The sequence below is a fragment of the Botryllus schlosseri genome, chromosome 13 (assembly GCF_051294905.1).
Source record: "Botryllus schlosseri isolate E-star chromosome 13, Bs_hap1, whole genome shotgun sequence".
In the NCBI taxonomy this organism is placed as follows: Eukaryota; Metazoa; Chordata; class Ascidiacea; order Stolidobranchia; family Styelidae; genus Botryllus; species Botryllus schlosseri.
The window spans coordinates 15,490,682-15,518,232 of NC_137248.1; the positions used below are offsets into that span (position 1 = coordinate 15,490,682).

General features: G+C 39.9%; 2 protein-coding genes across 2 annotated transcripts in view; one reads left to right on the top strand and one right to left on the bottom strand.

The window, feature by feature from the left end:
• The window catches only part of LOC145453248 (uncharacterized), a 58,857-nt gene extending 49,843 nt beyond the window's left edge, over positions 1-9,014 (top strand). Inside the window, exon 3 of the mRNA XM_080331245.1 lies at positions 8,513-9,014. Within this exon, the coding sequence (XP_080187371.1) occupies positions 8,513-8,662 (150 nt within the window). The 3' untranslated portion in view covers positions 8,663-9,014. The remainder of the gene's footprint in view (positions 1-8,512) is intronic.
• A 1,350-nt stretch (positions 9,015-10,364) lies between these two features.
• LOC145453249 (uncharacterized) lies at positions 10,365-27,276 on the bottom strand. Its single transcript, XM_080331246.1, has 4 exons — positions 26,271-27,276; positions 25,625-25,848; positions 25,022-25,120; positions 10,365-10,818 (listed from the first exon to the last, which is right to left on the bottom strand). The coding sequence occupies exons 2-4, from the start codon at positions 25,805-25,807 to the stop codon at positions 10,648-10,650; spliced, it is 453 nt and encodes a 150-aa protein (XP_080187372.1). The 5' UTR covers positions 25,808-25,848; positions 26,271-27,276; the 3' UTR covers positions 10,365-10,647.
• Between the last annotated feature and the right edge of the window lie 275 nt (positions 27,277-27,551).

The window sequence follows — 27,551 nt, forward strand, 5'->3', positions numbered from 1 at the left end:
TATCCATAGGGAGTCACGTCGCGTCCACAGTAGGTCTGACGCATCCATAGGGAGTCACGTCACGTTCACAGCAGATCCAATGAGTCCATATGGAGTCGCTTCACGTCCATAGTAGACCAACTCAGGAAGTGTTTAGGACGCTTCTAGTAGTCGACAAATCCACTCCAGGGAAGTAACACTGGGCGTCCTGCGTCTTTTCCGCAGGAAGTCAACTGGACATCGGGTGTTTGCTGGGAGGGTATTTGTCCCGTGGCGTACAAATTGCCAGGACAGCGAGATTCATCGCCAGCCTTTTAGGTGCCCATGGACAATTAGACATCTATATTTCGAAATTTCTGGTCAACAAAGGACAGTTCTTTTCGGCCAAGGTTTTCTCGCTACCGAATTTTTTGGTACACTTTTCGGAATCCATTTTTGCCTAAACTGCATTCGTGCGTCGTAGCGCGGTAATGGCTAACGCTGAAATGCCAATTTCTATAAATCATGCGTATTTCCTAGTGTCAGGGCACCCAATAATCAAGACGTATAACGCCACTAGATCAAAATTTGAAAAAAAATTGAAAAAGTCCCAAAACAAAATACTCCATAATTTAAGTTCATTCACAAAATAAATTGAGGCCCCTTCAATCTTGGTTCCCCCTTCAATTGGAGGTTTTAGGTGCAGCAGGCACGTTCCGCTACAAAATGAATGAATCGAAAACGAATGATCGCGCAAACTGCGCCGTTTAGCGAGTCAGCGTTCACTTGTCGCTCGCATGTCGTCAGATGGCATGGCTTGAAGATCAGGTCACACGAATATGTTACCTCACGAGGTTCTGAATCAGTTCAAAATTTGATGTTTTATTTATTTTATCAGTGGACTGCACAAGCCTTCAAAATATTACATATTGAAATTGCCGTATAAAATTGTACTATACCTTGCGGACCGACAGGAAAGTCGTCGCGGACCGGCGGTGGAGAACCACTGCTATAAGGCCGGTAGCTCAGTCGAAGAGCAATACGGAGAAGTTGTATGGGCCTACGATACGGTGTGAACACTTTGCACGATTAGTAAACGTTAATAAAAAATATGGTGGACCGTAAAAATGCCATATTGTGTAGCTTTATTTCTAGGAATTAAAGGCATTACTACACTTGCTTTTATACTTCAATATGTATGTTATCCAGACAAAAGAACTGATATTAATTATAACTCAAAGTAGGCTATATGATACTGGGAATTGAAAGTGAAATATAATTACTACTTCTAAAAGCGGAACATGTATTTCATGTTTTTAGTCCAGAAAGTTTCAAGCTAAAACAGCTCTAAAACCAAAGAAAAGTCAGAGTCCACTTTTCATGATTATGACACGCCATGGACAATGGACATGCTAGATTACGATATGACAAGTAAATGCTAGATTGCGAAACATCAGTTTCAAACGTCATGATGAGCCAGATATACTGTGATGAATTATTTCATATGGGTGAAGGGCGACACTGTGGTGTGAACGGAACCACGCAAACCCTTAAATTATATTCACCGATACTTTCGTGAAGTCATAATGGTCACTCGGTATCCAATGCATGCGAAGCGCGACGAAAATTCTGGGCTTTACTGAACTTTTATGAAAATTAAATGCTGATATTCTGTAAAAACAACCCCGAAATTCCTCAGGCTATCTTCCTGATTGGAAGATTGAACTACTTCTACTTGACAAACTGAAAATATCGAAAAGTAAGTATGTAGATCACAAAATATTACGAAGTAAAAGTAGAAGTAGTGAAAATCAGATCTACTTGAGTAAGTACCAGAAGTAGAGGGAAACTACTTGAGTACTTCGAAAAAGTAGAAGTACTCCGTTACTGACCACCTCTGGCAATGACACAACACCAAGAGCGAAATACACTACTTGTAGTCAGCGAATGATGCTTATTCAACCAATCAATGGAATTGATATCGTTGTCTGCTGTAAAAAGTCTAGCAGGTGTACCGGTCGATCATGACTTCATATGTTTATCGTTTCATAAAACAAAATACGTGCGATTGGGGTGTTGGCTACTGCTGTTTTATTTTAGTAATGGGGTAATATCGGCAGCAAGTACAGAGACCCGTTTTACACTCTGCTCAATATCACCGTCGCAATACTCAGACGCCGAATGCATTGTCCGGTCTGCCCTAGACCGTTAAGGCGTAAGCTTATGTTCCTTGCAAGCCCTCGCCGAAATAGTAGGCGAAGCGACGGAAGATATTGATTTTATTTATTTTATTATCATTTGATTGTCCCAGTTGATACATTTGGCGACGTTCAAAACGTCAATATGCTCTTCAGCATTGTGGTATTATGCGCCGAGTCGTCGCTAGGTATCGTGTACATTAATATAGGCCAGTGCTTTTCAACCTGTGTGACGGTTCGCACTTGTGCGAATGAAAAAATTTGCAGTGCGAATGACGAACATGGTGCGAACGGTGCGAATGAAAATCCCTGATGAGTGCGAATGACGAAGGTGGTGCGAACGGTGCGAATGAAAATCACGGATGAGTGCGAATGAAAATCGTAAATAATAATTGCTTTTCAAATAAACATAATACGAAATTCAAGGGCAGTGTAACTTTAGTTGTTGCGACGCAATTGTAAAAACTTGGTTAACTTACGACGCACCACTACTCCACTAGTCGTAGCTCTCACAAGCCGTAGTAAATTGATATTTTCGCACTATAATTATTACGTAACCAAACCCTGGTTTGGAAGCTGGTGTAGTAACAGACATATAGCAGCCCGTCAGAGGCTGGGAAAATGACGTTAAATTCACTTTCTGCTTACTTTCGCTAAACAATCATCAATACTTCCGTAATACCTGTTCGATTAGTGCTAGGCACAAGGACAGTAGTAAATACTATCATTACAGACTGCCATTTGCAAGTTACAGTAACGCAAAGTTTACGCTTTCAGGGGTTATTAAAGTATAGACCGCAAATGGTATAATTTTGGGTCGACACGGTGCCAGGACTATCTGTCTGGTCGGCGTAGCCAGCCGAAAAGAAGGGAGGGTGGTTGAAATAAAAGGGCGGGTTCGATTTTTACCAAATTTAGTAATATGCAGGGCCGTAGCAGCACTTCGTCAGCCCCCCGGAACGTTGGTCCTCGGCCCCATATGGTGATAAACCGAACTTCAGTGAGCCAGCGCTAAGCGCGAAAATTCTCGATAATTCATGATAAAATCGGTCAATAAGATCGGGAATTGCATATATATTGCTATCAATGTCTTGTCCTCTCTGCTCACGTAGGCTAATGAGTTTCTTTTGAGATAATTTTTTCCTGCAGGAGGGTATTTGTCATGTGTGTTTGTCTCGCTGCGATCGTTCTGGCACACTTCTTGGAGTCGCATGTTTCACGGCCTAAAACGTTATATGTGTTTGTGCTTCGTGCCGCGGTAATGGCCAACGCCGATATGCCCATTTCTATAAATCTTGCGTATTTTTTCTTAGGGGAAGAGCACCCAATAATCAAGATATTTGGCGACTTGAAATTGCGTCTAGCGCGAAATTTTTTTGAAAATATTACATACATTGGGTTTCGGGTGCGGCAGTTACGGCCCTGGTAATCTAGCATCAATTCATTAGGGTTAAGTTTAAGTACATGCGTAAATAACGATGGTACAACACAGGGTTGTAACCAAGTCACATTGTTCCGAGTCACGAGTCAATCTTACTTTTGTGGTTTTGACTCGAGTCAAGTCGAGTCATTTTCAATTCATCACTGACTCGAGTCCGAGTCCAAGTCACCGTTTAAAGGCTCAAGTCCGAGTCATAGTGTTATGACTCGAGTCGAGTCCAAGTCACAGTATTGAAGTCATGTTCAACTCGTGTTTTCAATCCTGAATTTGCTTATAGCTTATAGAGAATCAACGAATTCATTCTACATGCTATCTGATATAGAACCAATAACGAATTCACGTCTAAATACCAGCTGATCAATGATATATATATATATATAATCATTCATCATTGATTATATATGAGCTGATAGTGAATCAAACAGATGCATCATGTTTATGTAGACGTACAGTTTTTCTTTCACATTATCAGGTCAGTTTTCCTGCTCAGCTCCCGAAATAGCCGCCGGAGCGTTACTATGAAAGGAAATTTTGGATTAACTATAAATAGAGATTTTCGAATTTTACTGGACACCTCATGATATTGTTATATTGTGTGAAAATATGATTCATAGCAAATTTGGCTCAATTCCAACTAGAAAAAGCAAATTTATTAGAGTGGAATATTTTGGATATGAAAAAATAGTCGGCTTACTACTAGCATAAATTATATTATATGAAATAATTTCTCACCAAAAACACTCCCTTTATTTTCAAATATAAAATTTTCTCCTCTCATATCATTGATTTTACTTTTTAAAATTAAGCCAGATTCAGTGTTCTTTGTCTGCAACATAACAATTTTACCAAGCAGCCACCCAGTAAAATAAATAAGTTATTTTTGAACAACCCTACTGTACAAATATCACACAACGTGCACAATGCACATATACCTAACAAAACGTTAAATGGATGGAGTGTATTGTGTGTTTTCACTGACAGCAGATCGAATCAATGATGAGTTACAATTAGAAAATACTAAAGTGGAAAGGAGATCCTCACATATATTATAGCGGCAAAGCCATAGAATAAATCCACATCTACTGAAACACGTTCCACTGGTGCACTAGATAGAGGAATTGACAAGCATTTTTGAACCACATTGAAGAGCATCGGATACTCATTATTTCTGGTCGCCCAATAATGCAAAGAATCAACGCCCTCAAAGCTACACGTGAGCTTATCAGTATCTTCCAAGAACTTGACCATCTGAGTCATTTCATTGGCGCTACTTGAACTTTGCTTCGATTGATTGTATAATTGAAAAGTATTGAGTACTTTGATTGCGGTGGATCTATTACCTCTTCATCACAGGATGATTTTGTACAATGCATTGCTACCATTGTCTGCTGTTTTTACGGCGACATATCTGATATCAGTGCAGCGAAAGCAGTGGCGACAAATAGCGATGTCGGCATAATTCGTCAGATGCGTTGATCTAGCCATTACGATTCGAAAAATTTTTCATCTTCAAGTCATATAAAATAAGCCGAGTCAATGACTTGGGTCGAGTCATGCGTAATGACTCGAGTACAAGTCGAGTCAATCAAAATATTGACTCGAGTCGAGTCGAGTCATTTTCCCATTTCTAGAAAATGACTCGAGTCAAGTCGAGTCACAAAAAAATCGTGACTCGAGTCTGACTCGAGTCGAGTCATGACTCGAGTCATTACAACCCTGGTACAACATCCTCGTGTTGACGATTATACGCGTATGATAAGCTTGCCGACGAGTCCGAAAGAGCTGTTAATTAGCGACTTCCTGATCGGTCGTGAACAATTGAATACCCGCGCTTATGAAGGCATCGAACAATAAAATACGCGCTCTGACAAATGCGTCTTACGTAGCCCCTGCCAAAGTATGGTAGGCCCAAGACGCGGTAGTTAGGCTTGCGATATCTTTCGTATACTAGGCCTATTGCGCAGGCTAGCGATGATATCGTACGCACCAAGCCAATGCAGATGCGATTGTGTAGACCAGCGATGATATCGTGCACACACGACCAATTGCAGATGCGATTATTCAAGCCATTGGAACTAGGCTTGTTGGAGACGCGATAAATCAGGCTAGCAACGATTGCCGAGCGCGCGGCAATCAATGACCTGATTTCGCAATTATTTCAGCGGAAGATCATGTCACTCGTGTCACGTTACATTTGCAGTGAAATGCGCAATGACGAATCTCGCTAATTGGTATCACGCCTTTCGTTATTTTGCCGCGCGCAACACTGATAATACGACTTATTGAATTGCAACCGAGTATCAGGGTCTGAAGGGCCATTTCAAAAGGATGGGGTTTCACGTTTAAGGAGGGGGCTTCGCGTGTCTAAAGGGAGAATAGCACATTTTGAACAACGTCGACAATATTTTTAAACAGAAATGAATTTCAGTACTGGGCGTTCTTCTGAAAACAGATCCCGGGCCGCAAAAGATGACATCGCCGGCCTCATGCGACCCGCGTGTTGGTGACCCCTGCTTTAAGACCTGACCATCCAAGCACTAGTTAACTAGTAGAAGGGTTTTAGTGAAATAGCTGAAATCAAAACGTGCGGAAATAGTGGCATTTTTCATGAGACACTTGATAGCTTAAGATACATAGTAGCCAATTTGTTGCACATCTGAGCAAATAAATGTTGTATTTTCATCTTCTTTTTGTATATCAATATTCGGTTAGTTTGTGCGAATGAAATTTATTTTACAAAAAAAGTGCGAATAAAGCTCAAAAAGGTTGAAAAGCACTGATATAGGCTATCACTTCACTGAAATGTAGGGCTGGAATTACCAATATGACGTCACGTTCACGTTCACGTTCGCGTTCGCGTTCACTCAGAACCTTTCAAAAAAGTTTGCGTTCAAACGAACCTGAACCTTTCATAGGTTCACACCATCCCTAGTACGCACCACTGTAGGACAATATGGAAGGACACTAGGGGAACAATCTGGAAACCGCCGATATATATAGCTCTGCTAGGTGGTAATGGTGAATTTTTTCAGGATCTCTTAGCTGCAGTTCGGATACTGTGAAGTTCTGAAGAAAATGTTCGGTAACATATTCTTTTTCTAAATTTGATCTTTAATTTGAGGCAATACAGTGCCCTTTTAATTGGGCAAAAGATCACGACACTGGCTAGCTCAAGATTAGTATACGTCATTGAGATAGCGTCGTTACCACGCTGGTCGCAAATGAAGCGTTTACTCCACTGAAATTGGTGAACATAGGAGGAGAAAATAAACTAACAAATATAAAGAAATTTGCGAAGTCACGGTCAATATCTGGAGGTATCTTTTGTTGAGCCAAGGTAGATTTTACGAAATCAGAACGAAGCTTGTTTCTGCCTTACCGATAATGCAATACAATATTTGCTTGTCAGGACCTCGATAATAATATTGAAAACGACGTCATGTACGTCGTAATTCAAAACATTTAAAACAGGGGTGGGCAAACTTTTGAGCTCGCGGGCCGCATTCAACATCTAAATCCATTCGCGGGCCGCACTATATAAAATTTGGATTAAACCGAAACACAATATTGATATTTGATTATATGGTGAGGACATGGAGATAATATACATGCTTATTTAAAACAAGCCAAACACTGCTTTGATGACATCGTACGCCCGTCAGAAACATATAGTGGGGAGATTTTAATAGGCTGACGGACCTCAATATCCAATTTGTCAAAACTATAGAGATGAAAGTCGGTTGTCCCGATTCTTCGATCAGGTTTGAATTTTAAATCGGTGAGCAGCGATCTGTTCATAGATTTACTGATTCCACTTTTGGTTCAGTTCCAGGACACACAATGCTGACAGCATCACAACCATGTTAGCTTCAAACACACTTCTACTATGTGTAGATAAAATAAAAATACCCCAATTCTACGCATACAGACAACGAATCTACCTAAGACACGCCCGAATCGTTTTTTGTAAGCACATTCCTGGAATAATTAAAAATGGAATGGCCAATCAGAAATCCCACTGGTGATCCAAATTATGTCAATCTCGTTGTAGCTATCCCGCTGTGATAATAAGTATTTACCTTAGATCAGGTGTTCTCAAACTGTTTAAGACCCCCCCCCTTATGATGGTGGAAGATTTCGCGCCCCCTTGTCGTCATATCACAAAACGCAAACAGGATGCTAGCAAACCTAACGGGTAGTTTGATGGCATGGAAGGTTACGACTGTGTTTTTGACTGAGATTTTTAAATATGTAATTAAGACTTAATGCAGAGCAATAACCATCAATTGGATGTATATCGCGCGGGGCGCGAAAAAAAAATTCAGTTGGGCTCAGCTTCGCGCCCCCCTTCAGATGCTTTCACGCCCCCAAGGGGCGCACGCCCAGCCGTTGAGAACCATTGTCTTAGAATTATCATGGTGAAGTATACTAAAAAAAGAGTTAACCAAGTCCCTGCACTTATTCGATTTTTAGTACGCGTTTTATCAATATTGAAAACAAGTTTCTTTAGACTCTCGCGGGCCGCACATAACGGTGTTGCGGGCCGCATGCGGCCCGCGGGCCGTAGTTTGCCCACCCCTGATTTAAAATCATCCAATGAACATTTCTATAGTGATCACGGGTCATATAACATAAAAGAACAATGAAGGCGAAGACAATGAATGCAGCTTGTGTCTGTAGGAGAAGTCGATATGTCTGATAATGGTATAATGTCGCTTGCTAGAAAGTATATTTATTCTGTATAAACTGCTTGTATTTCGACTTGATTGTGAGCATGCTTTACGACTGTAGGTAGATATATATCGAAATACCGTTAAATATAGTTGTAGGCCGGTATACTTGATAGAGCGGGGTATTTTCATGCATTTCTGTAATTCTGTAACTAAAATCATCGAAAATGATTCATGTGTTACAGGCATATGCTATGCAGTATACCAAGCCTCGGGATGCAAAAAAGAAAGCAGACACAGCGTTAATGTTGAACATCATTGCAATTGGCATCGGCGTCTCCATCGTTATCGCCGCCACGATGCTATTCATTTTTGTTTGTTTCAGAGTGCAATAAAAAGGTCTACAATTTATCGACTTACCACCTCACCATCACGATTCAGCAGGCATTGTAACTAATATCAATAAATATATCTACTATGACAAACATTGGTTTATGAACACCGAACAACGGAAGTACTTTTCGTGTATTACAAGTAGGCCTACTCGGCAATAATGTATTTTAATTCAGTTCTATACCGCAGGACTTTGCCATTATCATGACGTGCATGTCTTTGATTTGCCAAAGCAAACGGATTTATACGTAACTGTTCGTCACGTGTTGGTACTATATTCATGAGGCGATGACTATTTCTCGTGACAGTGCCTTGAGAAAGTCACGCATTTTGCGTATTCATTTCATCCGCATGGTATGTATTGGAGCACTACACAACACATAGCGATTTGCAGGCATAAACTGTATGATTGGATGAGGCAGGTTTGGATCGTTGGTTGTCGAAGACGTTAATTTCATGGGCTTCTTCCTTTCCTATTTATGGATGTTACGCATATATGACAGTATTGATATGACTCGAGTCACGTTTTCTGAATGGATTGACCTGACTTGGATCTGCCTCGACGAATGAAAAATATGAAATGACTCCTGACTAGGAGACAAGATTTAGAGTCATCAAACCAGATCGAACAATCAAATATGCTGGTTCGTAAAAGCACATGACCAATACTAATAATTTATTTACTCGAATTCATTTCTGTTCCATTTTACAATCTGATTTTTATTTCCACCACCACAGACAAAACAGCCTCGACATTCTCTTTACTGCTGTCACAATGACTTTGAATGTCACTATTGCATTAATACAACCATACGTATATATATATATATAGCTGTGGTCGGGAACCTATGACTCGAGCCCTATATGGCTCTTTTGGGTATAAGATATGGCTCTTTGACATATTTTTAATTTTGTTCTTGATTTTATCGATATTGCAGCAACTTGTTAGTGAATTTTCATAACGACCAGAATATTTATTCTTGTGGCAGCAGAAACAATAAACATTATTTTCAGAAGTCAAGAGAATCACGTAACCAGGGTTAAGGGCTCGGACCCCTTTATAAATTCCTCAAATTTAAGTTGCTGTTGCGCCAGTGACCAAATCTCTCGCGAATTCGATGAACCCGACATCGCGCGCCGCGTAATCTGGGTTTGCCAGATACGTTGAAAGATCGAAGAGAATTGCAGATATGGGGAAGCCTATCTAACAATCTAGTTATCAAATACACATTGTCTTCCTGATCCACGACGAGAAATTAACTGTGTTTGAAATGACATTCACAATTTAAAATCCAAATTACAAACAACGCTTAGCTATCCTCGTTCTTGATTCGTAAGTAGATTCGTTTATGTTACCGCTTTATAATTTGAGAATTGAGAGGTCGAATATTGTGGAGATTTTCGGAATCAGTGCTATAGTTATAGTAGAATAATATCAGTTATTATATATTCTGAACTTTTCGATGAATTGCGCTATCACAGTAGCCTATGAGTTTTTACAGAGAAATATGGCGCCAACGACGAATCCCATGTATATAGTGAGTTCGAATTAGTATTAGCAATGGATTGACATGTATGGCTCTTTGAGAGTTAAAATTGAAAATATAGGGCCAACATGGCTCTTCATACGAAAAAGGTTCCCGATCACTGATATATAGCTACCTAAACTAGGTTAGTTATCTATAGTATATATAACCAATCAGCTGAATAAAAATTGTAAGCTCTCTTGGAAATTACGAAGAAACATGTTCAAAGATTACTTTTAACTGCATGTAAGCAGCTCGTAAAAAGAGGGGAACGATTAAGATACTGCATCACCGTATTCGTATATAAACAGACGCTCGATGGTGTAAAATGAACGTTTAACGTTTTATTGTGTAAATCGGACAATAATATGGAAACACTAAGCGTGGCAGCGCCAACGTCGCAATTGGATCAAATCCCCGCAACTGCGCTATGGCGAACGCCCCACAGAAAGGTTTATATTTCAACCACTATAAAAATAATTTCCGCTGCTTCCACTGAGTATGACGAATCGCAATATGATGATAATTGCAGCGGCAGCGATTCCGATGACAATGCCCGCGATGTTCAATGCCTTGGCTGCGCGCGCTTTTGAACGCGCTTTATGGGGATCGTGGGCCCGCAGATTGTTGGCCTGGAATGTATTGATGTAAAAATAACATGACGGATATAATATAGAATAGAATGTAATTGAATAGTATATTCATATTGGAATGAACCCGAATATTTTCGGCTGACACTCGTCAGGGGTAATCGTCAGCAACTAGTTGAGAATTCCAAAGAACAGCGTATATCAACAATCGTAACACAAAATATGACGTCACCAGCATGAAATGTCGCCTTGGAGTCGACTTTTATCAAAATACACCAGCCAAGGCTGTGTCAACAAAAAGAGTTCGTGTATCATCTAAAAATAGTACATTGAACGCTCTCGTATTCGACATTTCATGCTGGTGACGTCATATTTTGTGTTACGATTTTTGATATACGCTGTTCTTTCGAATTCTCCACTAGTTGCTGACGATTACCCCTGACGAGTGACAGCCGAAAATATTCGGGTTCATTCCAATATGAATATACTATTCAATTGTATATTGAAGTTCTGTACCTCAAAGAAGCTGTTTAGAATAGAACATGCATGAACGTCCAACTGGGGCGGGCTATGGATGCCGTCACAGAATCGTGAAATTGCATCACACTAACACACAAGAACAATGGTTATCACAATTGCGTGACAGCTTCTATAATCGCATTGCGCTACCCAGTTGCAGAAGAAAAAGGAACAGCACATACAAATTTACAAGGAACACAGATTATCTAAGTGCTATATCATTTTTCCTCTATACTGATTGCTCATTACGGCACTTGGATTATCATCAGAATTAGAAAGAACTAGTGACCTAACAGCTAGGTGTCGACATGAGAATTACAGATCAGCAGCGGGCTGACCAACGCAATCAATCCGAAAACTATTATTTAGAAACATTCTTTAAAAAAGTTAATTCGTGCAAACTCCTCTTAGCCACTAAATTTTATAACGGATATCTGGTGTTTATAAAGCAAAGCTCAAGTCTATCTGGATCAGGGGTTCCCAACGTGGGCGATATCGCCCCCCAGGGGCGATTTGGCGGTCTAGGGGGGCGAAAATAACGAAGGGGCGATAGGGGGGCTAAAACGGACGAAGGAGGCGATAGGGGGCGAAAACAACGAAGGGGGCGATAGGGGGGCGATGGCACGTTAAAACGGCTATATTGGAGTCGGGACCGTAACTACCACACCCCAAACCCCCCAATTGGGGGCGGGGGGACCGAAATCGAAGGAAGCCCAAAATTATTTCGTGAATTAACATGAATGATACAGTCATTTGTTAGAAATTCATGCGACTTTTTCATGCGATTTAATCTTTTCATGTATCTTGTTGTTTGGGTCCCCGTCACCCAACAAAAATACGCATGATTTATTGAAATGGGAGACTCCGGCGTCAGCCATTACTGCGCCACGACGCACCAAGACATATGAAGTTAGAAGCCATGTAACATGCGACTCCGAGAAGTGTGCCAGAACGATCAACAGCGAGAAGTAATTGGCCGGAAAGGAACGCCCTTGCGCTGACCGAAAACTTCGATATATATACAATATACATATATGTATAATTGTCTATATGCGCCTCAATGGCTGGCGTCGAATGTTACTGCCTGGCGACCTTAACCCTACAGGACAAATTCCATCCCGCAAGGAAAAAATTATTTGCCAGTAAAGAAATACCAATATGAAATCATGTGCGTCTTTTAGTTTGGTACGTTTTTACGATTTCCATATCTTCTGACATAGCAGATATAGGAGGTCACGAAATAGCATCATGTAAAGAAGTCAATATAACAACGACTCCGCTCGAAGATGTTTAATTATTATTTAGGGGTCCTACCTTTTCCAACATACCACATCGACCATATTGACCGATTCAAACATGAATTATATAAATTGTCGCGCTTCGCGCGTTTAGGCGAGATACGGTGACTCATCAAACAGTACATGAAAGGGTATAGCTGATATGTAGCGACAAAAGGCCCACTGGCTGAGGGGAACTGGGGTTTGGTTTATCACCCTATGGGGCCAAAGACCAACGTTTTTTTCGGGGAAGCGTCACGAAGTGCTGTTTCTCGGTTCTTAATATTTGGGGGGCGATGATTGGTGTGGAGCTTCAAAAGGGGGTGATGAGTCGAAAAAGGTTGGGAACCTCTGATCTAGATGAGAAAGATTTTTGCCACCTGCAACGCCGTTGTCTTGAATAAAGACACCCTGGTATGACCTCGCCAAATAATGTTTCTGGAGGTCAATGATTGCATCATAGAATTAAAAATCCTTTATTTATCCGACCCACAGTCCCACAGTAAAATTCAGCGATTTATGCAGGGGGTGTCAGGTAGGCAGTGCCTGTCCTGTCGTCGGATATATGGAAGAAAAATCTGAAACCCTTCAATTATTAGTGATATTCATGATCGACTAATTTTGATCATTCTTGCACCAAATACTATGTAATTTACATGTTTATTGTTCGCAGATACATGGCGAGAGGAGAGGTGAGGCATGGGACGAGACACGCCATGCACGCATATGGAAGCGCCATTCAATATAGATATGTGATACATCTTGCAATTCATAACAACTAGCATTGTCGCAGTGATTTCGAAAATAAAAATATTATTAACGTTAGGACAGAACTCCCTCGAATTATCAAGGAATATGGAATCAGGCTTTGTTACGTGCATTGACACCGAAGTGGCAAGGTTCAGACTAATCCAACACAACGTTTATTGACCTAACAGTCCGACAATCCAAGCGCAGTGCAAAAATGCACAATCCGCAATCGACCTCGCTCCGCAATCGTGTAGTATGTAGCGCGAAGCAAATAACTTCTCTTACTAAGGTATAGCTGTTATGTACTTTGCATAGCCACATATAACTATGGATACATATAGTACCTTCTTACGTATCCTACGGATGAAGGGTGATGCTAATGTGAAACGACCACTGAATCCGTTATACCATTTTGGGTTTATATATATAGCCTACTTGTGAATCTGACACTACATGGGTTAGTGCCTCCCATAAATGATATTCACAGCATATCTGAGAGCTATGTCGTATTTATGAGAATGAGGCCTTGGACTACTAGTGACCTGAGTCCGGATTTTCCCAGATATGTCCGCAACTGTGATGGTCAAACAGCGTTCGGCGGAAATGCAAAAGTATGCTTGAATGTACGGAATTTTGAATATTGTATTCGCCGCGAACATTCTCATCTCGTCAATAGGTTATGCCTCGAGCATATCTGCAACTATCTTTCAAAATAAACGGCAATAACGTTTTGCTTATAGTTCGGAGGTTATGTCAGTAGATAAGGAATTGAAACGCACAAATACAAAATTGCACCGACTTAACAGTATTTGCACAAATGATTGTTGCGTTACGAGCAACAATTTCTTCATGAACGACAATATAGCCTTTGTGCGCTACAGTGGTGTACCAGCGGTTCTCGGCCGCCGGTCCACTTTCCTGCCGGTCCGCCAGGCATATTGCAATTGTATACCTAAATTTGAAGATGCAATATGTTGAAGGCTTGTCCATTGATAAAATAAAAAAACATCAAATTTTAAACTGATTTAGAACTTCTTGAGATGACACAGGTCTGGAAACATGTTCGATTTGACGTAAAGTAGGGTTATCATATTTTCGTGTCACAAATTCCGGAAACTCTTCAGTACCGACTAGCGGATTTCAAATTCTAAGCCTACTCCTGCCCAAATAAAACACTGGTATGGGGCCCACCATACGGCGATCGATGCAAATTCTGATGGGCTTACTATATGCATCTGGATTCTATGTGCATATGGTTGTTGAATTTTGTGAATGAATTCCGTCAGATAATATTGGTTCTTCCATATATATCACAATACATTTTTATCCTCTCTTTGCCAACGTGATCAAAGTTAGCTAGCGGTAGAGCTGAGGGAGACGGTGACTTTAAAAACGCTGGTAATGTAATTGTACGATTGTGCATTGCTAAGTTATGTTCCTGTTACGCGGATAAGACTATTATTAAGACTACGTATGAGACGAAATGCCGGTCCGAACGAGCACGTTGGACATCCGGTGGTTTACAACCTTTTATGGCGGCGACTCCAATTCCAGTTTGAAAATGTTCCGTGGTCCACCTCAAAATTAGGTAAGCTTATTTGTAAACAAACGGTTAGCACCTTTGCTCAGACTTATTCACGGCTCATGCTCGAAGCTGATTAAGTTCAATATTTTCGCGATCCCCAAAAAAGGGCAAACGATCCCAAGCTTAAAAACCACTATCGCTGACGAAGGCATCCAAACGGAATATATTTTTCTCTTAAAATTGCAATTACAATTAGTGTTATTACAGTAAATGATAGTTATTTTTATTTATTCTTTATTGTAGTTTTTTGCGAGGACAAGGCTACCCATATTAAAACCAATATCTGTGACACTAAATCGCGCGCACCGTGGAGAAAAATTGCAAGTAGCGTAAATCTTCCCCTAAATAAGATATTGTTTATGCTGATATAGTGAAAAATTTTCAGCTCCCTTCAAGCCTTCAAATTTCCGGACACTTCAGCATATTTCAGCATTTCCTCCCGGCCGTAGTTTGAACAGTGAAATTCCGGACATGTTTGGGAAATTTCGGACGTATGACAACCGTAACTGGAAGCTCAAGACTGTTCAATGTTCATTCGTCATTTGACGACATGCGAGCGACAAGTACGAGCTGACTCGCTACACCACGCAGTTTGCGCGATCATTCGTTTTCGATTCATTCATTTTTGTGCAGGAAGGTGTCTGTGGCACCCCGAACCTCCTAACTGTAAAGGGGCCGAACTTTAAGGGGCCCAAATTTATTTCGTAAATGAACATGAATCATAGAGTTTTTTCTAACTTTTTAATTCAATTTTTTATCGCACTTAGCGTCATTTAGTGCCAATGGATAACTTGCTCATCGGTGCCCTTCCCCAAGAAATAAACATGATTTATAGAAATTGGCATTTCGCCGTCAGTCATTACCGCGCTACGACGCACCAACACATAATGAAGTTTAGGCCAGCAGGCGAATCCGAAAGGTGTGCCAAAAATCGGCAGCGAGTAAACCTGGGCCAAAATGGACTTCCATTTGTTGACTGCAAACTTTGACCTATATATGTCTAATTGTCCATAGTCGCCTAAATGTCTGGCGCCGAATCTCGCTATCCTGGCAATCTGTACCCCACAGGACAAATGCCATCCCACAGAGAAAAATTATTTGCTCGTGAGAAATACCAATTTGGACTCTTGTCCGTCTTTTATTTGAGTAGGGATGGGCGATTTCAATATCTATTCAATATATAACTGACAGTAGGTCACGAAATAATGACATATACATTTTAATAATATATACAACGACGGATATATTTAATTGCACTTTTATCGGAAAATCTGATAATTCTGAGAGGATAAAAAAATTGCAGCAATATATATGCAATTACTAATATCATTGACCAATTCAGTTATGAATTATATAAAAATTTTCTGCTTGGCGCGAATTACATAAACTCTCTATCAACATGGAATAGAATGAATGTGGTCAAAAGTAATGGAGAAAAGATCGATCCCACTGTGGGTATGGGAGGGGAAGTCACCAAGAAGTTTTGCTTATCCTCCTGTAGGGGCCCACGACCAACTTTTTTTGGGTGGGCTAACGAAGTGCTTTTTCGGCCTTTAATTTTATGGATGGCTGGTATAGCTGTTGTCAAGTGGGCGCATTGTATTCCTATAGTAGCCAGAGTAGTGGTAGTGAGCAATGATCAAACTAGCATGACAAGGGGCTTCGTTCGACTCCGAAACGCTTCGTCTCTCGACTAGCCCTGTAGAATTTGCGCTCAACCTAGAAAAAATTCTTATAAAGACGTATTATATACCGTTGGAAAGATAGTTTTATCAGCTTTTCAATGATGGGTTTTGTCATTTTTTTACCTTGGGGAAAAAAAGTTATGACCAAAAACGTGTCAGGGGGTAAAGCACTATTTTGCCTGACATTAAAATACAAATATAAACTAAAACACGACACCTTCGTAACAGAATACAACACCATATCTTGGAATATCACTCTCAGTAAAGCAAACTAACAATCGAACAGCAAAAAAATGAAACACAACTTTATTAAGAGGTATTTATCATAAGTTAAGGGGGCAAAAATTGACCGAGACGGAGATAACACTGATTTACGAATTTTGAAAAAAAATAGCGTCAAAAATTTTAATGATTGATTTAGGCTAATTTATGGTTGTTGACTCTGATTCTGTGCTATAATTTCTCGGTCACGTCAGATTTTTCCGTATTAATTTTTCTCATTTTCATAAATTAATCAAATTTCAGCTTTCGTTAGTGACATCACGGTAAGCATACAATAGCAACAGATCAAATATTGGTATTGAAATCATCTATCATGAAACCTGGGTTGTTGTAATACACAATGAGTGAGTTTTTCGGTGAACTTGAATACAGTGATTCTCTATCATCGTCCAATCAGAAGCTCTTTTCGACCCATACATTTACACTGGTGAACAAATACCAAATACCATACTTGAATAGAGGCAGATATGTTTTTAAATGGTATCGAGGCTTTTTCTTTGTGTTCTGCAATATTAAACGCCAGTTCTAAAAAGCTTTACATTTTCGGCGGTTTCTGATTTGCCCTAATATTTTTACTACGAACTTGAGCAGTGGTTCTCAACCTTTTTGTATTCGCGGACCCCTTTTGGACCCCCCCGCCCCCCAAGTTTTAGTTCAAATTGAGCTCAAATATCGTACAATCGTCATCTGTCTTGTGCAACTGATAACTGTATGCTAGTGATAAACAGCAACAAAATTACTTTTCTGGAAAATAACAGCATTCTATTTATGTAGAAATTGGGTTGACTTTTATTATTTCAAAGCTAATTATTCAACTGCATTCATTTTTTGAAATACGTGGCCGTGTCTTTAAAATCTGCACCTTTGATTTCATATCAACGAGTGCTGAAAATCCATTTAGACAAAGAAAGACGGTGGCGAATGTAATAATAAGGCATAACGGTTCCGACGACACATTTGGGTATGATCGCAACAATGATGACACCAAAATTGACAAACCATTTTTTTTATTGAACATATAACGTCAAGCCTGTTAATTTATATCTAGCAGCTCATCTTGAAGTTATTAGTGAAATGGTTATGTAGGCCTATATCACAGGAGAAAACGGATTTTTGCGAACATTTCAAAGTCTCCGTGATTGACTTAACGTATCAAACCATTTATTTTTACACAATGCCCAGCAAAACACCTCTATACAGTCGAATATTTGTATCAGTGGGCTATTGGCAATTTAGCAACTAAAATGAGTCCACACAGCAGGATATTCAATCTCAGACAGCCATCCTGTTGATGTGAGTTCTACTGCAATGAAGCAAAACTGCCTCGTGATTTTCCTAATTTGAAAAATATAAATTAGGTTATCAACCATTTTGTAAATTCGTTTGTAGTGATTGGCGTTGCTACTCAAGTAGCACAAGTAACTCCCTATATTTTCTACTCAATTAACAGTATAAGTAGTAATTTTTAAGACACGTGAAAACTACTTCAAGTGGCAGAAATATCTAAGTGTATTTGGTCGGGGGGAGGGTGGTCGCATACTTTCGACAGTTAGTCGGAGGTGGCTACATACGAAATCGCAACATGTATCTTCTCGGGCAACGCAAAATGTTTATAATGACACAATACCCATTGGTAGAATATTCGAAAATATATTCAGTTGCCGCGCTTTAGGGACTGTTAAGTCTACTACATTCATGAAATCATTTGAAGCCAACATCGTCGCGGAGCGGAGCTTTGTTTGCAATACATTCGTGTTAAAATTAATAATGTGGGCAGATATCTCCATGACATTCCCAGTTGATTCACTAGACACACAAAGCACTAAAACAAAACCCAATGCAATTAATTTTCCGTATTGCCAATCACAAATGGGAATTCGGATTGCGTACATCTGGTTCGAAGCACATGGTATGAACCCTTCCCCGATGGCTGTTATAACAACCTTGATTTGACCCCGAATAAACCACATGCAATTAATATATATATATATGCGATTGAAGCGCAAAATATTTCCAATAGTAAAATCTCAACGGGAAAACAGCGACCGGACTTAGACCTCTTAGGACCGTAACTGCCGCACCCCAAATCGTCCAATTGGGGGTCCCGAAATTATGTCGATGAATGAACATAAATTATTTATACATCACTTATCGACAATTTATGCAACTCTTTTCAAATTTTTTCGCGCTGGTCGCGATTTCATGTTGCCAAATTTTTGATTATTGAGTACCCTTCCCCCACGAAAAGAGCATGATTTATAGAAAATAAAAATAGGCATTTTGGTGTCGATCATTGCCACGCCGCGATGCTCGAAAACTACGAAGTATTTGTCAATATGGTACTCGGAAAAGTGTGCCAATAGATCGCCTGCGATAAAACCTTAGCCGAAAAGGATTGCCCTTATGTCGACCGGGAACTTCGAAATAAATATAAGCCTATCTAATTTTCCATAGCTGCCTAGATGGCTCGTGTCTAATTATTCTATCGTGGCAATCTGAACCAACAGGTCAAATAACATTTCTCAGAGAGGAATTATTTGCCAGAGAAGAAATACGAATTTTCGATAAAGCCTCCACAAACGTTTCTCGGATCTCGCATGGTTTCTCAATAAATTACGGCATGGTGTGTGGATGTACTGTAGGTCTTATGGCCATTTTCTTAATTTTTCTGAAAAGTTGTGATCAGCGTTTCACAATTCAGTTTCGAAGCATGACCAATTATAGTGTCTAAATTAGGGTTTCATTTAAAACAAACGGTGTTTTGAAACACTTTTTTTAAACATATTTTAAACGAAAGCCTTATTAAAAAACAAAATTGTATTTTTTCAAGGTATAAAATTATGCCATAATTGTGAATTGTGTAAATACTTTCCAAAAACATGTTGTATGAGCAGTGAGCACACGGACAATTACCACCAAATTTAGCCGACGTATATCGTTGGGATGGTTGGAACCCTAAAAAATAGTCGGTTCAACAGTTGTAGTACAGATATTTTGTCAAAGGGGCTATATTTACCCTATATTTTCAATGGTCAATTTATATCCATTATGACGTCACAATTCAATATTCATGACGTCATGGCTTAAAAACAAAAAACCAATGAAAAACATGTTTTAAATTAGGGCCTTGTTTTAAGTATGTTTATTTTTAATTGATTTTTGTTTTAAATGCAACCCTAGTCCAAAGGGTGTGTGGTACTATCACTCTCGCAGAAATGAGCTCCCGAATGACACAGTGAATCTCAAGTACGATAGCCTTTTCTACAGTTAACACAAACTGCTGGTTTCTTTTTTGACCAAGCACTTTCTAAAAAGCAAGCAAGGTAAATGAAACAGACTATAGTAAGTAAACAATAACATAATGAAGTTAAAACGGACAACGACAGCTCTACTTGCGCCCCCCACCCCAATCCCCTGTCTTGCTCACTCTTACTCCCTGAAACAGATATATAATTCTATTTTAGTTTCATATATTCCTTTTGCATATATATCCTGCTTTTCTGTTGATAATTCATTACTTTCTTGCACTTCATATTTTTATATTAATTTTTTCCCTCATTTCAATTTTTACCCCTTGGCACGTTTTTGGTCATAACTTTTTTTCCCCAAAGGAAAAAAAGTGACAAAACCTATCATTGAAAAGCTGGTAAAATTATCTTTTCAACAGTATATAATACGTCTTTATAATAATTTTTTCTAGGTTGAGCCATTTTTAGACCAAATTCTACAGGACTATAGTCACTCGCATCCATTTTCAGCTACGCCCTCAGCCAACTCCCTTACTCTACTAAGTCCAAACGCGGTCTCCAGCCGTACCACGCTCAACATAATTTCTAGACGGCAAACACAGAATATTCTGGAAACCTCTGGTTTCCACACAAGGTATACAAAGCTGAACATAGTAGGTAAAAATGAAGTTATGACGAACAACGACAGCTCAACTGGCCCCCCTCCCCCAACGCCCCCCTCCCCGTCTTGCTCACTCTTTATCCCTGAAACAGATATATCATTCTACTGTAATTTTCATTGATAGCTTCTGCATCTATATCCTGCTCTTCTGTTGATAATTCATTACTTTCAAGCCTTTTGTTCATGTTTATGTCAATTTTTTCCCTAATTTCAATTTCCACCCCTTCGCACGTTTTTGGTCATAACTTTTTTCCCTCAACGTCAAAAAAATGACAAAACCTATCATTGAAAAGCTGATAAAATTACCTTTCCAACGGTATATCATACGTCTTTATAAGAATTAACAGAATGAAGTTATAACGAACAACGACAGCTCTACTGGTGCCCCCCTCCCCCAACGTCCCCCCCACCCCGTCTTGCTCACTCTTTCTCCCTGAAACAGATATATCATTGTACTGTCATTTTCATTTATAGCTTCTGCATCTATATCCTGCTCTTCTGTTGATAATTCATTAGTTTCTAGCCTTTTGTTCCTATGTTCATGTCAATTTTTTCCCTAATTTCAATTTCTACCCCTTCGCACGTTTTTGGTCATAACTTTTTTTTCCCAAAGTGAAAAAAATGACAAAACCTATCATTGAAAAGCTGATAAAATTACCTTTTCAACGGTATATCATACGTCTTTATAAGAATTTTTTCTAGGTTGACCCATTTTTAGACCAAATTCTACAGTACTACGACATGGCCGAAGAAAAGAATATTAGTCGATCGTGGTCGAATATATCCACGATCTTTGGCGCGAAAGACTGTAAATGACTCTCGGCGATAGCAAGTTTATCTGGGCAAGGCAATTTCACCAAGACTCAGCAAACTCAATACCGTAAAATCATATGGATGCCATCATGAACATAATTAATTACGATCAAACCCCTCCAAATGTAACTCTCTGGCACCACCCACTTGCAAAAACGGTTGTATACTTTGCATTTCGGTTGATTTCAATGTTTGAAAGTTCACCGGTCCGCCAAATATTTTTTGAGATTTTACCGGTCCGCGAGGTGAAAAAGGGAGAGAACCACTGGTGTAGACACAGTCAAATCGCACGGCACGCTGCGCTTGGGTCGTTCTCATCATTTGACCAAATGCAATTTACTGTCACTGATGAAACCGCCACGAATCGAAAATTACTGCAGTAGTTATGACGACAATATATAGTTTATTTTCTTCTGCTCATGGCGCTGGAACTAGCGTTGGGACCCCGGGAAATCCCGATCCCGGGATCCCGGGATTTGAAGCCATCCCGATCTCGGGATTAATCGCAATGAAATCCCGGGATTTGTAAACAGCATCTACCAAGTCATGTCTCTTATTTTGGTAATAAAGCAGTGTTATTAACTAGGCTGATTGTCTGAAACAATTCACAATTATATGATAATAAAACCAGCTATGGCATAAAATGAACTGCACGATCATTTCCGTCGTAGTCTACGGATAGTAGCAGTGGCTTATTCTGCATACGACGCCAAAGATGACTAAAAAATGGTCAACTTAACGGCGGAAACCGGTTTTTGGAGCACCTACTCTAATCGGAAAAATTACCTTTTTATTTACTTAATTCTTTGGCGATCAAAGTAGTTAGGTGAATGATTTTCCCGTTTATATGTCCTCTTCTTCGGATCCGCAAATATGGGGCGATAGGGAATGGGGAGCGAAAATGTGTGTCGAAGTTGATAAGGGGGCGATAAGACGAAAAAGGTTGGGAACCACTGGTATAGCACAAAGGGACTGGTAACGCATTCAAGGTCCGTACACATGATAGTGATTAAATCAACCGCATGACTCAATCGGGCAAGTCAAAAAAATACCATTCCTTTTATAAATCGAATAATTCTCGGTTTGATGAACTTCCTAGCCAGTTAACTGCTGTGGACGGGCTAGCATTTAAACATATTGCTCCAAAGTGAGCAAATTCATCGGGCCTTCAAAGCTGACGGCTATAACTTGCCAAGATGTCACAAACGGGGTCGGGACTTCGTGATCGAGCACAAAAGAAATCCGCAAGTGTGTGGAAGAAGAGCTTATGGCAATGTAACGGAATGATGGACATTTTTTTATCACGTTGGACAAATCAACTCCTATACACGAAGCAGGCGGTACATGGATTTAAACGCTCATTATCCGGGTGGATTTCGATCGCTCCGTTTCATTCGTATTCACGGAAGCATGTTTTTGCGTCAATATTGTAAGGAATAAATGTTGTCTGTGTAGCTTGTATGTGCATTTTGCTACTTTGCCAATCCCGGGAAATCCCGGGATTGAGGAGCGAAAATTCCGGGAAATCCCGATCCCGAAGTCCCAACCCTAGCTGGAACCCCAAACCAGCCTCGAATTCGATATTGTGACGTTACAGTGAGTACTAAAGAGTTTCGGGATTATAGGCCAAGTTAATATAGTAGCCCAAGCCCAGGGGTGACCAACCTTTTCGGCCGAAGGGTCGCATGAAATTTACGAATCACTGTGCGGGTTACTTGAAGGTTGATGATCATTTTAAAGACGTCCGAGAGGAGCGCGTCGGATTTGGTAACAGTAAAAAAAACAGACTAATCTCACTACACATCGAAAATATATTATTTATATCATGAACAATCAGTGTTCATTTATGTCCTATAGTCGCGACAAGCGCGAATAATGTTCAAAGTGAATTCGGTCAGTAATAATGATAATATATTGCATATATTGCGGGTCGCCTCTGTATACCGTAGGTCTAGGTTTTCAAGGACAGGGCAATTCGGCTACTGGACATATCTATAACGAAATTTTCGGCTCATATGTGCATAGGCTTCATCGCCGACAATCTTTCTGCGAGCATACACGCGAAGTCGCTTGCTGGACGACACTTTCTCTCATAATTGCAAATATAGTTAGAGTCAATTCTGTAAACTCGTCGTATTTTTCCTTTTTTCAATTTTCAGTAGGGATGCCAATTTCTAAAGCAGAAAATTAAGTTACAAAAAATTGCGTGAAGCGCAAAGAAATATAGTTAATCTTGAATAAATCTGTCGCGAAATATCATAATTATAGTAATATACAAAGTTCTACAAAAACAATGTGGTTGTGCCAATGCACCCAAACCGATATTTTAGTCATCAACATTCAAAATATCGCGCTCAGCCTTATCAAACTTTTGTTTGGCCTTGCAAATTCACAATAAATTACCTTGGCAATTTAGCATTCAGCTCAGCATTCTCGCATTTTAATTCAAGTGCCGTTTTTGATTGTTACGATGCGCGAACACTGTTCGAAGGCTTTTCCGTTTAGGGTGAAGTTCTCTTAGGTATACCGGAGCCTAACTTTTTATTTGCAATCATCGAGTGTGGCAATATGGCCACTGACCGTTTTAACTGATCAATTGCTTCTTTTGAGGCCCGAATATCAGTAATCACAGTCACTCCGTTATCTAACAAAGTCGAATCATTCTATAGTTTTGTATGGATTTTGAACGCCCTCGAAATTTGGCGAAAATGAACAATTATTGTGCGATTTCCTCGTCCTTACTATTCAAGAAGCTATAAACCAGGGGTCGCTACTTCAAAAAAGGTCGCGGGCCAATCTGCAAATATCATAGAGGCCGCGGGCTTTATGAATCCAATTGCAACATCTAGATGAAATAGGCCATACAATTAAACATCCACGTCAGTACAACGCTGTAGCTGGGAGACAGGCATAGTCACCACAAAAGTGATAATAATTTACCATACAAATACAAATACAACCGACAGTATCATGATCATCAGTTTCATTCTATTTTGAACTATGAGCTGCGCATGATGCCTGACAACACTTTTCAGCGACTTAAGAATCCATTTTGGGGCTATGCAGAAACGTAATCTCCTCGTAAAGTCTGATCTGGCTGGGAACCACCAAGTTGTTTCTCAAGTGTTTAAGTCTCGGCAATGTCTGGGCCATTGTACGTCAAGGCAATATGTCTATTCATTCATATCAGCTAATTTATCCTCCATGTAATGATATTACCATCGCCGGAGCCGTGTAGGCTAGTGAGGAATCGCGATGTTGGGCAAAAGAGAATAGCTCATTTTGGACCACGACAAAATATTTTGAAACTGAAATCAATTGCAGCTCATCATGTGGCGTGGCGGGTCACGTGTTGGTGATCCCTGCTTTAAACGAACAGTAGCCACGCAGAGCAATGTAGGTTATGACATGCTACAAGATATTACTTGACAAGATAAGATGACGGCAGGAATTCCCAAGCAGAAGCAGCAGCATATCATGTTGAGGAGTGAGCATATCATCTTATCCGGCACATAGGGGTCATCCTGTGAACAAAACAAAAAACATATCAAATATCATTATAATACGCCTTGCAGACATAAATTGTCTTGATATTTCGCCAACTCTCTGGTTAATATGATGGTTGGCCTCTCAAATAGGCCTATTGCAACCCAAATTTTAAGCAGTATGAGCAAAATTGTGGTTGTTGCTTCGATATTCATGTGGCTTCGACTAGAGCGGTCAATAATGGTATATGTGTAAATTTACACGAGGTCAAAATTCGTTATTATGATGCTGTATCTGCCAAGAAGAACCAGTTACCCTATTATTGTGACTAGATGCCCATCCGTTTTAGGCTGAGGAATATTCGACTCGTGTTTTTTTAAATAACATTTCAAATCAGCAAACTTGGTCCAACACAATGTTGCCTATACCAACGTTTTATATAACGAGTCGGGTGTTCTAATCACTCACAGTGCACGTAAATTTTGATTCAATAGAAGCATTTCATGCTCAACAAATCGTCAGAAATCCAAATCATAACTCACCCTGATATTGTCTTGCGCGTAGTACCTACCCGCTGGCTGACTCTGCACAGGGGTAAGTGGATATCGGTTGGCGTGATATTTAGCTGCTCCAGGTATTGATTGTGACTTCGTCACCGCCCCCGTAGCTTCGTTCTGATGTGGAGGTGGTACATTGGCTCCTGAGGATTTGTTTTCTTGGTGCATGATCGTGTTGCGTTTCAAGTGATTCAAGTTGGAGGGATACTCTGTTCGGAACATATTTTGAATGAAGAAGCCAGCGAAACAATAGCTACATTTTCAATTTTCATTCGTTTGATTATTACGGCGTTACTATTCTTATGCGTTCACAGAAGACATTCGCAGATTTGTCATTTTATGCTACAATACCTATTGTTGAGTTGTTTTTGTCTTTTAGGTATCCACCTTAGTATTGAGGGTAACGACTTTATACGCCGGCCAATCAAATTACGCCACGTCGCCCTAATTACCACACCTCTAGGACGCTCATTGCCACATCATCTGCCACGCCTATAGTGCCACATCATCCGCCTATATGACGCCCATTGCCACATCATGTGCTACGTCATCTATCACAGCTGTTCCACATCAGCTAGCGCCTCGTCGATTGCTACACCTCTCTGACGCCCATTGCAACGTCAAAACTTACCTGGCAAGAATCGAAACCGGCTTGGTGGGGGTATAATTTCACGTCGCTCCCCACTCGACTATTGCACATACTAGGCGTATTGAGCTGTTTTGAACATATCAGCACTGATTCTCTCTAAAATCCGAGACTTGATAATAACGTGCTTTCGGGAAATAGCATTTAAATGTATGTAAGACTATGTTCGCGAGGACTATAGCACACTTGGAAAACTAGTATTTGGAAATACAGATATCAAAACCAGAAATGACAAATCAACAAACACGCATAAGCCCGTGTAGGCTATGTGTGCGGTGAATATAGCTGAATACGATCTCGAGAAGTTGACGCGTGTACGAATGTGCCACGAATATAGCTGATTACGATTCCAACAAAAGAAGTTGACGCGTGCACAGCGCCACGAAGTCACCCTGAAATGCCATATCGACGATATGAATTAGAATATTATACCAAAGTCGTGTTTCCAAGAAAATGCCGCGTCGACGATATGAACTAGAATGTTTAATTCTCACGTAAAACAATTTGCGCTCTGAAAACTTCATATTTCAGTTACAACTATTGGCGTGTGCACTTCAGGTAGCGATGCAGGGATCGCATCAACACTGACGCATCCAGGTGATATCCAGTTACGTTTCATTTTCGTATTGATTTGCACTTAATTTAGCTATAATTTCTCGACGCAGGTAGGTATGCACTTCAGATTAGGATATATAGCAACACACATCTTTAATAAATATTTAATATAAACCTTGCGCGAATTATACGCTTATAATGTTAATAATTAACACAGCTAATTTTAGTCGCTAGTGCACCGATATCATTTCCAATATTGAATCGCGCTAACATCTATATCGAATATAAACCTAAGCTCATAATGTTACATAGATAAGCTATATTTTATCACCTCTACATCCAGAATATAAATCTCACTATTTCAGATCATATTGCTTCACTTCAAGACGCAAGTATTCAAGCCTAATCTTGCCTATATTACAGCTATTGTGCTGAAGAATTCTGAGGTAAGTCGTAACATTTCAAATAGTAACGCCGTAATAATGCACACCGCGACTGCTGGAGGCTATAGGAACGAAGTCGCTCAAATTTCACTATCGATTGCGCATGTATATTGTATAATGTATTGCAAATATAGCCAAGTCGCTCAACTATAGCATAGATTGTGCAATGTAAATGTATGTGCAAATTCGTATTAACGGTCCGTAATAATATAAACTGCAATTGCTATAGGGCTATAGGAACGAAGTCGCACATACCATAAATTTTGCT

Excerpts from the sequence above, each read along its gene's own strand:
- LOC145453249 (XM_080331246.1), bottom strand. The coding sequence starts at position 25,807 with ATGCACCAAGAAAACAAATCCTCAGGAGCCAATGTACCACCTCCACAT. Across the intron at positions 25,121-25,624 it reads ACGCGCAAGACAATATCAGG|GATGACCCCTATGTGCCGGA; the intron begins GTGAGTTATGAT and ends TTTTGTTCACAG. Across the intron at positions 10,819-25,021 it reads CCGTCATCTTATCTTGTCAA|GCCAACAATCTGCGGGCCCA; the intron begins GTAATATCTTGT and ends AATACATTCCAG.